Source organism: Pituophis catenifer, unplaced genomic scaffold (assembly GCF_029215685.1).
Source record: "Pituophis catenifer annectens isolate HBS135680 unplaced genomic scaffold, rPitCat1.0.hap2 SCAF_1, whole genome shotgun sequence".
NCBI lineage: Eukaryota > Metazoa > Chordata > Lepidosauria > Squamata > Colubridae > Pituophis > Pituophis catenifer.
In genome coordinates this window covers 96,730,700-96,744,875 of record NW_027256881.1, presented here as the reverse complement: position 1 = coordinate 96,744,875, position 14,176 = coordinate 96,730,700, and the positions used below count along the sequence as shown (strand labels likewise).

Sequence of the window (14,176 nt, the reverse complement as noted above, 5' to 3'; positions counted from 1 at the left end):
AGGCCCCCCCTCGCAGACGTAAAAAGCAAAAAATCCCCCCCCCCTCCCTGGGAAGTATGATGGAAATCCTAAAACCTTGGGATTTTTCCTGACCCAAGTGTGGAACCACATGCAGGATTGGGGGGAGGACTACGTATCAGATGCTGCCAGAGTGAGAAGTGTCACGAACGCATTAGAGGGAGTAGCTGCTGAGTGGATGGTGGTTCTCCACAATAACAACTCCCTCTTGCTGAGAAATTACAACCAGTTCATGGGGGCCCTTAGGAGGCGTTTTGAAGACCATTTAGCTGAACAAAAGGCGAGACTCAGAATGAAGAGCATTCAGCAGGGCCGGAGACCGGTGGCAGAGTATATCCAAGAGTTTTGTGAACTGGCACCCTATATGACAGGCTGGTCAGAAATGGCTCTTTTGGAGAGTTTCAAAGATGGGTTGAATGAAGAGATATATCGAGACTGTAGAAGCATGGGGGTCCCCGAAGATTTGCAGAGATGGTACATAGTAGCTGAGGATGTGGAGATCGAGCTGAAACGGAGCGAACTCCGAGGAGGGCATATGGGGGGCCAATCATCTTCTTTCCACTGTAAGGGGGCACCAAAGATGACTGGGGGGAAGACCGAATTCAAACCCAAGTCAAAGCCCTTCACCTGCTTCAAATGTGGGAAAGAAGGACACCGGGCTGCCGAATGTTTCTCCAAGCCACTGCCAAAAGCTGCCGGGGCCGGGCCGAAGAAAGGCAACAAAATACCCGCCAAAACCTGCGGCACCGCCCTGAAAGGAGAAGTCGTTGAGTTCGCTCCCCGAAATCAGGGTGAGTTGGGAACTCCGACCAATGATGACGACAGCGAGACGGACTCTGACTCCGACACTGACGATCGGGTGAGTCACACGGAAGAACCCTTGCTCATCCTCGTAGAAGTAAGGGTGCCATCCACAGGGGCCCACCCGCAAATGTTAGCCCTATTGGACTCGGGGTGCACTAGGTGCATAATTAGCTCCAAGGTGGTGGAGGAAATGGGACTGAGACTAAAAACTTTAAAAAGACCCATTGCATTCTGTCAATTAGACGGGTCGATTGCAGGAGGGGGTCCAGCTAGCTTTATGACCGAACCCCTTGAATTGCAGTTGGGGAATCATGTAGAGAATCTCAGATTTATTGTGCCCCTGGTATGGAGAGACCCCTCATTCTAGGACTGCCCTGGCTTCGAAAATGGAACCCACGGGTAAATTGGAAGACGGGGGTCCTGCGCATCCGCACGGCAGAACCGATGCCGGGGAAGGAAGGCTCCCCCCTGAGGGATGACATAAAACCAGAAAGGGCGGCAGTAGCCATTGACTATATTGAGGGAGAAGAGAAGATTCCAAAGGAATATTGGGATCTCAAGGAAGTCTTCAGTGAAAAGGCATCGGATGCTCTGCCTCCCCACAGGGCTACCGACTGCACCATTGAAATACTCCCTGGGGTGAAGCTTCCCAAACCAAAAATTTACCCCATGACACCTCGAGAATTGGGGGAATTGCGAAATTTTATTGACAAGAACCTAGAACGGGGTTTCATCGAACGAGCCAAACCCAAGGTGGCAGTGCCAGTAATGTTCCGCGAAAAGAAAGATGGATCCTTTCATTTGGTGGTCGATTATAGGAATATCAATGCGATTTGCGTAGAAAATGTCTACCCCCTCCCACTCATGAAGGACATGTTAGCCCATTTAGGGAAGGGGAAAATTTTCACCAAACTTGATTTAAGAGAGGCATACTACCGAGTGAGAATAAAAGAGGGGGATGAATGGAAAACAGCATTTAATTGCCCACTGGGATGTTTCCAGTTTAGAGTGCTCCCTTTTGGACTACAGGGAGCCCCTGCTGTATTCATGCAGTTGATCAACGAAGTATTGCATAAACACCTGTATAAGGGGGTGTTGGTCTATTTGGATGACATCCTGATCTATTCTGACAACATGGCCGACCATGTAAAGTTGGTGCGGACGGTCTTGAAGAAACTCAGAACGGCTGAACTCTATGCCAAACTTTCTAAATGTGAATTCCACCAAGACAAAATCGACTATCTTGGATATCGCATATCGCATGAGGGAATAGAGATGGACCCTGAAAAGGTCCGGGCAGTATTGGAATGGGCCGCACCACGCACCCGTAAACAGTTACAGAGCTTCTTGGGGTTTGCTAACTTTTATAGACAATTTATCCCCTCTTTCGCGAAAATCGCACTACCAATTACAGACTTGCTAAAAATGAAAGGGGAAGTAAAGCCCAAACCCTCGAAACCACTAGAATGGACTATGGATTGTCAAGCCGCTTTCGAAAAATTGAAACGGCTGTTTGCGGCTGAACCAGTGCTCAAACACCCAGACATGGAACAACCTTTTGTAGTACAAGCTGACGCCAGTGACGTAGCTGTAGGAGCAATACTCTTGCAAAAGAATGAAAACGGGATATTACAACCCTGTGCTTACACGTCCCGTAAACTATCAGAAACGGAAAGGAGATGGGCCATATGGGAGAAGGAAGCTTTTGCAGTTAGATGGGCACTATTAACATGGAGACAATTTTTAGAAGGAGCGAAGCACCCTTTCGAAGTTTGGACTGATCACAAGAATTTAGAGGCATTAAAAACACCACGCAAACTATCACCAAAACAGGCTCGTTGGGCCCAACATTTCAATCGTTTCAATTTCACCCTACGTTACCTTCCTGGTGGAAAGAACTTCATGGCGGCCGCACTTTCCAGATTGCCTCAGTACAACAGCATCAAGAAGGAGGTGGTTCAACCTATGATCCCCTCGACACAATTGGCAACACCTGCGACTACCAGAGCGCAGGAAAAAACCGAACCAGAACTCTCGGGGGACTTACTCGAAAAATTGCAAAAAGCGCTAGAAACTGACGAGTGGTTTAAGAACCACTCGAATGAATGCACACTTCGTGACGGACTAGCTTGGGTTGGATCAAAATTGTATGTTCCGACCACATTAAGAACAACCGTATTGAAATATGCTCATGATGCCAAGGCCGCAGGACACTTTGCGTTTGTCAAGACTCTACATCTTGTTAAGAGGCAATTTTGGTGGCCTGCACTCAAAAAGGACATAGAGGCATATGTGGCTAGCTGTCCAGTATGTGCCTCGGCTAAAAGACCTCCAGGAAAACCCCCTGGATTACTGCAAGGTGTGGCCAGACCGAATGCCCCATGGAAGGAAATATCTATAGATTTTATTGTGGACTTACCAGAGAGTGAAGGCTGCACTGTCATTTGGGTAGTAACGGATTTGTTTTCCAAACAAGTACATTTCATCCCTTGCTCAAAGATCCCTTCAGCAAAAACCCTTGCAAAACTATTTATTTGGCAGATTTACCGACTACATGGATCTCCAAAAAGAATAATTTCTGACAGGGGTGTGCAATTTACTTCCAGTTTCTGGAAAGAGTTTTTGAAGTTGATAGGCTCCGCCCAGGGGCTGAGTTCCAGTCACCACCCTCAGACAAATGGGGCCTGTGAAAGAATCAATGGGCTTCTAGAACAATACCTAAGGTGTTACGTAAATTACCAGCAAGACAATTGGGTAGACTTGTTGCCATTTGCAGAAGTGGCATATAATAATTCCGTACACAGTAGCACCGGTTTCACTCCTTTTAAGGTCGCATCGGGCCAGGATTTCGTACCCATTCCCGAGCTACCACAAGATGATCCCCAGAATCCCTCTTTGATGGATTGGATTAAACAATTAAAGAGCACATGGGCAGTAACTCAGAAGGCATTAGATGAGGCACACCGGGCCCATAAGGTGCAAGCCGATAAGAAAAGGTCCCCAGCTCACATTTATAAAGTGGGTGATAAAGTCTATTTGTCTACTAAATACTTACAGACTACCCAGAAGTCAAAAAAGCTGGGCGCAAAGTATGTGGGACCATTTCGTGTGATTAGACTGATTAATCCAGTAACAGTTGAATTGGAATTGCCAAAAACGTTGAGACGTATACATCCTGTATTTCATGTTAGTTTATTAAAACCTGAACACTCGTCTCCCCTAAGGGCTGACCAAAGCACCCCTCCAGTTCCCATTCTCATAGAGGGGGAGCAACATTTTGAAGTTAAGGAAATCTTGGACTCTAGGAAACACCATGGTAAAGTCCAATATCTGATAGCCTGGAAACATTTCCCTTTGTCTCAGGCTGAACATTATCTTGTTTACCTTACAAATCATCCTTGATTCTATCACATCACTTCACATATTGTATTTTGTCCTCAGACTTCTCATCTTTCTCTTTTTTCAGGCTCTTATCTACTCCATCCAGTCACCAATTTTTGGTCTTCCTTCATATATTTATTTTGCTATTCAGACCTCATTTATTCTTTTTGTGTAATAAAATAGCTTCAAATTATTTTTATGTTATTCGTTTGATTTTTTTACCTCATCTTTATTAATTGGTAAATATACATAATGTTCTTTCCTCCTCCCATTTTCCCCACAACAGGTGAGAGTGAGTGAGTGAACGGCCCAAAGTTTTCCAGCCAGCTTTCATGCCTAAGGCAGGACTAGAACTCACTGTCTCCTTATTTCTAGCCAGCACCTTAAGCACTATACCAAACTGGCAGTTCTTCTATTGTATTCTGTCTTGTATTTCTGTCCATATTTGTTCAGCACTCATTTATTTTGACCTATGTCTTTTATCACAATAGATTATTCTCATTGCATTAATCATAAATTTGCTTTCTACTGATATATCCAATTCTATGTTAGAGACATACACAGCTATTTTAGAATCTTTTGACAAACATTCATTCTTTGCAACAAATTCCACTCTATTTTTTGCACCTTCATTTGCATACTTTAAAATATCCCCATTTCTCCACTTCAAAAAATATTCTTATATAAAGTTATCTCTTGCTCTAGCTTTTGATCATTTTTATAGAATATGGGCTAGCTTTTCTATTATTTTTTTATATAATTTATAATTGTTTGTTGCAGTTTCCCTGCAAATCACAACTACCTTGATCTTTCATGTATTAATTTTCAGACTGATATTCCTTGTTGCAACATACAATTCATCTAATATTAGTTGCAAATGATTCAGGCTCTCAGCCAATAACATATCATCTATGTACAGAAGTTTGTGCACATTCAGTTCACATTTACATCCACAACTAATAGATCTCTAACATAACAGACATACATTTACCAATAAATACATTACACAACGAAGTGACTATCACATTATTTTTATTTTATTTTATTTTATTTTATTTTATTTTATTTTATTTTATTTTATTTTATTTTATTATTTATTTATTTATTTATTTATTTATTTATTTATTTATTTATTTCGCCAAGCATGTATTTTATGACAGATACAAGTGTAAACATAATTATAATTATAATTATAATTATAAATACATGAAAAGGAGACAAAAAGAGCCTGGTGGCGCAGCAGACTAATAGCCTGTTATTAACATTCAGCTGCCTGCAATTACTGCAAGTTCGAATCTCCCCAGGCTCAAGGTTGACTCAGCCTTCCATCCTTTCTAAGGTAGGTAAATTGAGGACCCAGTTTGTGGGGGCAATAAGCTGACTTTGTATAAATTTACAAAAGTATGAAGGCTATTGCTTAACGCACTGTAAGCCGCCCTGAGTCTCTGGAGAAGGGCGGCATATAAATCAAATTTTAAAAAAAATCAACAACAAATAAAAGAGAACATTAGGACAGGGACAGTAGGCACGCTGGTGCACTTATGCACACCTCTTACAGGCCTCTTAGGAATGGGGTGAGGTCTACAGTAGGCAGTCTAAGCTTAAAGTTTTGGGATTTGGGGAAGAAACCACAGAGACAGGTAGTGCATTCCAGGCATTGACCACTCTATTACTGAAGTCGTATTTTCTGTAGTCTAGTTTGGCTTGGTTTACCATGAGTTTGTACCTATTGTGTGCTCTTGTATTGTTTTGGTTGAAGCTGAAGTATTCATTGGCTGGTAGGACATTGTAACAGATGATTTTATGTACTATGCTAAGGTCAGACCGAAGATGGTGAAGTTCTAAGTTGTCTAAGCCCAAAATTTTGAGTCTGGTGGCATAAGGTATTTTGTTGTGAGCAAAGGTATTTTGTTTCTTACACCCTGTTGAATTGTTTGGCCATTTGCTAAGCATTTGATTAAAAAACAATTCTTTATAAATTTCTTCACTTTGAAAGAGTTAATTATCTTCATTTTCAAATGTTCAGATAACTGCTTAGAGCAGTGTGCTTATTTGACTGCTCATGAAAGTGTCATAATCAAAGAGGTTAGAAGGCTCAATAAGCTATGGTGATACAGTGATTATAATGCAGATCACAGGCTAACTCTGCTCACAAAGGCCTGGGCCTTTGATTCCTTTGATCCTGACCGGCTCAAGGTTGACTCAGCCATCCATCCTTCCGAGGTCAGTAAAATGAGGAGCCAGATTGTTGAAGGCAATGTGCTGACTCTGTAAACCACATAGAGAATGTTGTGAAGCACTGTGAAGCGGTACATAAGTCTAAGTACTCTTGCTATTAGAGTATTTGTTCACCAGTAGAATTGTCTTCACATCATGTAAAGGTTGTATCAACTTCAATTCACTTAGGAGTCATTGAAATATAATGTTTAAGTATGGATGCCTAAACTTTTGTATGCAACTGTTTTCATTGTCATTTTCTATATTAGTACCATATACTAATACATGCTGAGTTTATTTTTGATCTGTACTTCACACCAAATGTTTAACAAAAGAAGTTATTTCTGTAGAATGAACACTTTTCAAGGACAAAACAGCAGGGTTGATTTGATAGTCATTACCTGCTACTTGACATTATCGAGACAAATAGGAAATATATAAAGCTTGTTCAGACTGAGTCAGTCTATTCATCCAACTAACTGCATTGACTAAACTGGGATGGATCTTAAAACCTTCAACTGTCTTATAGATCTGTCTGGCAATATCTGAAGTCCATTCCTTGTTTAACCAATTTATATGCTACAAAATCTATATTGATTCATCGGGCCCTCTGATTGGCATTTGCATCAAATTCTACTTCTGGCAACCTGTTATTTTAAGGTAGATAAGAAAGATAGATAAACTCTTCAGCCTGGGAACTCTGGGTTTTGAGAACAGTTGAACAATGCAGTCACCAGTTGGCCACCACTGGGGTCTCTCTATTCATAAAGTGGCCTTTATGAAGGACATAGTTAGTGTCCATACAAAGTTGCCTTCATAGTATTTCATGAGTGGAAAACATGAGTGGAACAAGAAGGATTAAAAAAAATGTTAGGACAAATGTCACAATATGCAAGAAGAAAATAGAAATAGAAATAATATATGAAAAAATTTAAAAAATGAACACCAATAAAGACAATGTATCAAGATACCAATATTTTGATTATACTATTATACAAAGTAAAACCTTTTTTTTAAAAAAAAGGCTAAAATGTAAATGTGTGTGTGTGTGTGTGTGTGTGTGTGTGTGTGTGTGTGTGTGTATTCAGAGTGTCCTATGGAGACCTAACCTTAACATTTCAACACTTTCCATGCCCATCATGCATCATTTTTACTTTTGAAAGAAAAAGCCTGTTTTGAGCCTTGAGGCATTGCTAGAATTAAAAATTACATTGGTCCCTGGCACCTTATTTTGCCAGTATGTCAGCTTCCCATTTTTAAAACTATCTTTAATATCAAAAGTCAGATGAGGTCAAAATCTGGTGCTTGCCAAAGAAAGTCTCTGCTTGCGTAATGTGCCCAAAAAGAGCATGTGGGAGACTTCTGGTTTAAGGATCAACCTTGAGATATATTAACTGCTTCCAATAAGCTCCAGCATCTGAATATTTGGAACTTAGTTCCATAGCTCAGGAAATATAAATTTATATAAAAATATAAAAAATATAAACCAAAACATAAACTCACTCAGACACCTGCAATTTAAAACTCTATTAAAAGAAGGAAAACGAGTTCAGCACTCTGTGTGTGTGTGTTTACCTTTTACTAAGACTGTTTCCCCCACATGTGACAAGCCTGTAATAAATCTACCAGATTGTCAAAAACTGTCTCGCTGTACTGAAAGCCAGCCTGTATGGGAAAGATTTATCTCGCTGCCTGAGGGAAAACTGATGAACTGGAACCATTGTTTTTTTTAACTTGTATCTAAAATTGAAGAACCATATTTCCTGTGAATTCCAAGCTTATCTTTAGCCCTTGTTAAATTTAATTTTGCAGTTGCTTAATTTATTTTCCTCAGTATTAATTCAGTACAATAGGAATGTAAGGTGCGGTTTATATAAAGAATTGTTTGTTGAGTTTGGCAATTCGGAAATGATTTATAGATTTAATATTGGGTTTTGTTCATCTTATGTCTTGAAGCACTATACACACCTGCTTTATCTATATTACGTATCTTGCTTCTGAAATTGCTGTGTTTAAGACATAGTTATGGGAGGCAAGCAGTTCTTAAGCAGTATAATTAATTTAGAATCTAGACATCAGGGGACATGGCAGTTTGGACAACTTTATATGTCAGCATCAGAAACTGGTGGTTGAAGCCATCTCACCAGTTGTTAAAATCACAGTGAGAAAATGCAATAGGAATACTCGGTAAATCTCATGAGTTTAGTGGCCTTTGTATCAAGTTTGAAGCTTCAACTAATTTTTCATTGCTTCAAATACTATTTCTGCATAAAATCTCACATACTAAAAACATGGTTAAGAAAGTTCCCAAGGATGAAAGAAAAATTTATGGAAACCTCCCCCAAGGAACATATTGTCACAACGTGTACATTTCCTTATTAACACAAAGCTAATGTTTGTGGTCATTAAATGAATACTACTTATAGTGTGGAACTAAGGGCAGCTCCATGTGTGATGTCTACCACATTCATGTTTAGCTCTGCACCCATATGATAGTTTAGCTAGTTTAACTCTGACAGAAGTGTAGTTTTCCCATCCAAGCATTAAAGCTCTGTTGATGAGCATGTGTAAAGAGATTCTTTTCCTGCTGGTGTAAAATCTTTCTTTACTTAGCCTTACAGTCTCTTTTTACCCTGCAGAAATTTTGCCCTACCATCATGCCATTTTAAATTGAGCACATGGATGGTAATTGATGGGTTGGTAACATCCCTGAATCCAGCTACTTTCTGTAACATCAACCATGGTTACAGAGTTGGATAATGGTTCAATACTGCTATTTGTCTCCTCCTGTTGCTCAGCTGGGAGGGTGCATTGATTGCCTCATGCGGTGTTCTTTGTATTCTGAGATTGGCAATGATGAAGATGATCATTGGTTGGATTAAAACTGACTCTGGGGATTAAAGACTGAAAACTCTGATTGTTGTTTAAAGGTATACTCAAATTCTGTATCTCATAGATATGAAAAGCGGAGTATAGTATTTCACATTTGTTACTGGGTTGTCCTATCAGTATCAATTCTACAAAGCTGCTTTTGTAGGCTGGCACTAGGGGTGGGATTCAGCCAGTTCAGACCGGTTCAGGCAAACCTGATGCTAATTTTACATCTGGTTCGCTGAACCGGTAGTTGCAAGGACTGGCTGGCCCCGCCCACCCCACCCTGCCCCTCCTGGGAGTCTCCACACTGCCTGTTTGGGATGCCAGGTAAGTGCAGTGCCTGCACGGATACTCTGGGAGGGTGAAAAATGGGCCTCCTGGAAGTTCCGGAAGTCCGGAAATGGGCCCGTTTCTGGCCTCCAGAAGGCCTCCGGAGCCTGGGGGAGGCTGTTTTCACCCTCCTGGAGGCTCAAGGAAAGCCTCCGGGGCTTGGGGAGGGTGAAAACACCCCCCTGCCATGGTGCAGGAGCCCGAGTAGGCCATGCCCACCATGGCCACACCCACCCAGCAACCGGGCAAAGAACCGGTTGCTGAACGTTTTGAATCCTACCCCTGGCTGGCACCATTCTGATATGTTAGAAAAGAAAATCCATAATTTTCAACCAGGAGTTCCAGTAATGGCAGCTGATTGGGGGAGATAGTCTTGAAGAGTTAAGGTTCTGCTCCCAATGAACACAGAGTTAAGGGTCAATGTAGCCCAAGGCCCAGGAACCTATATGTCACGTGAGGTCTCTGAAAATGAACTACTGAAATAGGGTGACAAACAGTTGAATTTCAGCAAAAGGAACCTATAAATACCAAATCCAGGGAAAGTGTTTCCCAAAATATAAAACTCTTTTCTGTGAATTTTAATCATGCAACAATTACATTATCAAGCAACATAGTATTTTGTCTGTGCATGGTGAAGGAAAATACAGAGGATTTACCTGAGATATGTTGTGTGTGTGTGTGTGTGTGTGAAACACAACCTTAGTTTGAAGCGTTCCTTTTAAATCTACTCAGATGCAGTTTTCTGGGGAATATAATTAGATTAGATTAAAAATTGAGTATTTGAGGTGCATTTTTTCTAATATTAAATCTCAGTCCATTGGCAGAATAACGGGGTATACATTTTACATGGGTATTCATTGTGATGTTGCAATGAAAACTACTCCATGTATCATGACATTGCACAAAAGCTGGACACACTTTGTTACCAGGGTGAAACCTCTAGATTGAGCAGATGCCTCTGTGTATGCTCTGATGCTAAGGAGCTAGACATTCTACTTCCCTTCCCCACTTGAAAAGAACTCTGTTCAAGTGCCAGTTGCCTTATAGTAACACGCTCTGATGCTACCACTAAACCAGGAGTGGCCGTGGCCAGCGCGTGACTCATGCGGCCTGCGGGCTGGGACATTCTATTCCCCCTCCCCCTCCCCCTCTGTTCCAAATGCCAGTTGCCTTATATTAACACGCCCTGATGCTATGGAATTACACATTCTACATTAAGTTTCAGGCTTTAAGTGTCAATTTATCACGCCCAATCACATAGTTTCATAGTGAAGCACAGGCATCCAGCTAGTGTAACAATAAATGCCCCACTTACTTCACCATTGGGAGTAGTTCTCCAGTTTATTTTTCTTGCATGTTTAATGTGTGCATATGTGCATGTGCTCAATATTCTCACTTTCCAAGGTCTACTTTGAGAAGTTTGTAAAACACTGATATCATGAATTCCATTGGTTAGATTCGGTTTTATGATCATGCTGCCATTTTTCTATTTTCTCTAAGCACGTTTAATATTGGCTTCATGCTGTTTTATGAGTAAAAAGGAAGATTTCTCTTCCTTTTCCTCCTCATTGCTTCTAGGGCAGGGGTGTCAAATTCGATTTCATTGAGGGCTGCATCAGGGTTGTGTTTGACCTCGGGATGTGTGTGTGTCAGGATGGGCGTGGCCAGGGTGGGCATAACCAGCTTGACGTCACTCATGTTGGGGGCTCCTGTGGCGGCCTGAGCGCTCTTCCAGTGAAAACGGGCTCCTGAGCTCCATTTTCAGCTGCGATGGCCTCCTGCAAGTCCTCTGCCAGCAAAAATGAGCCTGTAGTACAGTGGATTAAAGCACTGTTATTAAGATCTGCTGCTTGCAATTACTACAAGTTCAAATCTCACCAGGCTCAAGGTTGATTCAGCCTTCCATCCTTTCAAAGATAGATAAAATGAGGACCCAGATTGTGGGGGCAATAAGCTGACTTTGTATAAATATACAAAAGTATGAAGGCTATTGCTTAACACATTGTAAGCCCCCCTGAGTCTCCGGAGAAGGGCAGCATATAAATTAAAGCAAAAAAAAATAAAAAATGGAGCTCAGGAGGGCCGCCTGCTGCCCTCCTGAGCTCTGTTTTCACTGGCAGAGGCACCATGGGCCAGTCCTTTGCTGTTTCCAGGGTGGCTCCACAGGCTAGATCTAAGTACCCCATAGGCTGGATCCAGCCCCCGTGCCTTGAGTTTGACACCCTGTTCTGGGGGTGGGGGAGGTAGACAACAAAGGGAGGGAAGTAATCATTCTACCAATGGCATCTTTGGCTGTTCTAACAAAATGGTTTCTGTCTTGTTTCTTTTAGGGAGCTCCTGTTATCTGTAGCTTTGGGGCAAGTCTTATCCCTGCTGATCTGTGGTATTAGCCTAACCAGCAAGTATTTGTCAGATGATTTTCATGCCAACACTCCTGTCTTTCAGAGCTTTCTGAACTACATTCTCCTATTTTTGGTCTACACCACAACATTAGCTGTTAGACAAGGTAAGTGGGGTTTGCTGCCTGTAGATGGGTTATTATATCAATTCCTGATATTGTACATGGCCTCATTTTTTCCTTTTTGCCAATTTTGGTCTTGTTATGTAACAAATCATCCTATAATATAACTAGAGTTGAATTTTTAAAGGCAATAAAATGATACGCTCTTTCATCCAGGAATAGGTTAATAATTACCAAGGTTCAAAATCACCATTACATGTTTTGCTGGCATAAAGTTCTCTTAGAAAAAGAGACATTTGATGAATATAACCCTTACAAGAAATTCTTATGATTTTGTAAGAGTTTGTAGATTATCTAAAGAATAAATAAATAAATAAATAAGCAAGCAAGCAAGTAAGTAAGTAAGTGATTGCTCAAGAGGTTATGTCTAGAATGATACCTGAAATGTATCATGTTTTTCCTGATAAATAAGGGAAATATTTTCATTTGGAGTTTAATGTTAATAAATAGAATTCTATGTGTATGGATTTTCCTCTTTTTCCCAACATTCTTGATGCTCTGAGGAGTACATCCAGTATAACATGGGAGCTGCAACAGGAGATAAGAAAGATTCGAATTGGGAGGGGACTCTATTTATGAGAACTTCTTCAAGGCAAACCTGGCTTTCCTCTTCAGATACTTGAATAAGCTGTTTGCTGATGAGATGTGCTTGTATCCCTCTCTGTTCCTCCCTCTCTCTCCCTTTCCCTCTCTCCTCCCTCCCCCTCTCTCTCCCTCCCTCTCTCTCTCTTGTCTATCATCTTTATCCATCCATCATCTATCTATCTATCTATCTATCTATCTACCTATCTATCTATCTATCTAGTCTATCTCTCTCTCTCTTTAATCTGTTTTCTGTCTCTTAGAGAAATCTAAATAGTTTTCTATCCACTATGATTTAGGATTATATCACTGTGGCTTTGCAATATTATTACAGCATTACTTGATATTAATCCACATAGCTTCTGTAGCCTTCTTTGTCATATTTCATACTACCATTAAATGTCCCACAAATCTCAAAAGCACCTCCTCATATATGAAGAACAGGAAGTAAGAATGAAGGATGCATAAAAACCTAGGTTCTTCTAAGAGCAGAAATGCACATGAGTGCAGAACCTCAAGCCAACTGTGGCCCTACAAAAATGTGGGTCTGGGCCCTCATAGCTACCAATTTGCTGCCAAATGGTACATGACAGAAAGCAAAAATAATTAAATAGAGAAGAAGAAAAAACCCAGAAGGGTATGGCTAGCTGATGAGAGCTAAAAAGCTTGAAATAGCTATACTAAAAAAAAAACCATATTATTGGCAGAGCTTGCTTAACCTCTTGGTCCAAATACTTAATTACCCAGAATTTCCCAGTCTTTTTATGTAATCCAAGGTAAAAAGCACTGTAATTCATGATTATCTGGAACTGATTTTACTACAACACAAGGAAAGAACAATGGAGTGCATAAGCAAAATGTTATCTTGCTATTTGTTGGAATTCCTTTTAATATATAAATCCTCAGATTAGCATTTGGCTTCTGTAAATTATTTATGTTTTTCTTCCAAGAATTTGCAGATGCTTCCGTCTCTGTGTTGTCTATAAGCAATCAATGCTTCCTTTCTTACTCTGGTTAATTTCCAGTGGATAAATTAATGTTAGTTTCCATTCTGTTCCTTTTGTCTGGCTCTATAACACCAATAGGAAAGATTATTACAATTGTTACAAAAATAATTTGCAATTCACATTGAATAACAAACAGCTGTCAGATCTTATCGGTCTTAATTTAAAAGATGCTCCTTTACAATTGAGATATATAGCTTACACTACCTAGATCCCACTGATATGGCACAGAGATGGACCTACAGAGTTAGCAATAAGGATTTTGCTTGTTGACTAAGTGCAAAGATGGACAAAGGTCTCTGTCAATTTATTACTTCCAACAAAATGGGCTGAGGCAGTAGTTTACCTCTACTGAGCCATGGTGGCGCAGTGGTTAGAGTGCAGGCTACTTCTGCTGATCACCGGCTGCCAACAGTTTGGCAGATCGAATCTCACCAGGCTCAAG

The 14,176-nt window shown here is 40.7% G+C and overlaps 1 protein-coding gene across 1 annotated transcript in view; it reads left to right on the top strand.

Annotated features, from left to right (window-relative positions):
- SLC35F1 (solute carrier family 35 member F1) overlaps positions 1-14,176 on the top strand; it is a 222,983-nt gene that overhangs the window by 98,931 nt on the left and 109,876 nt on the right. The window contains exon 2 of the mRNA XM_070952931.1: positions 11,955-12,130. Coding sequence (XP_070809032.1) covers positions 11,955-12,130 — 176 coding nt within the window. The remainder of the gene's footprint in view (positions 1-11,954; positions 12,131-14,176) is intronic.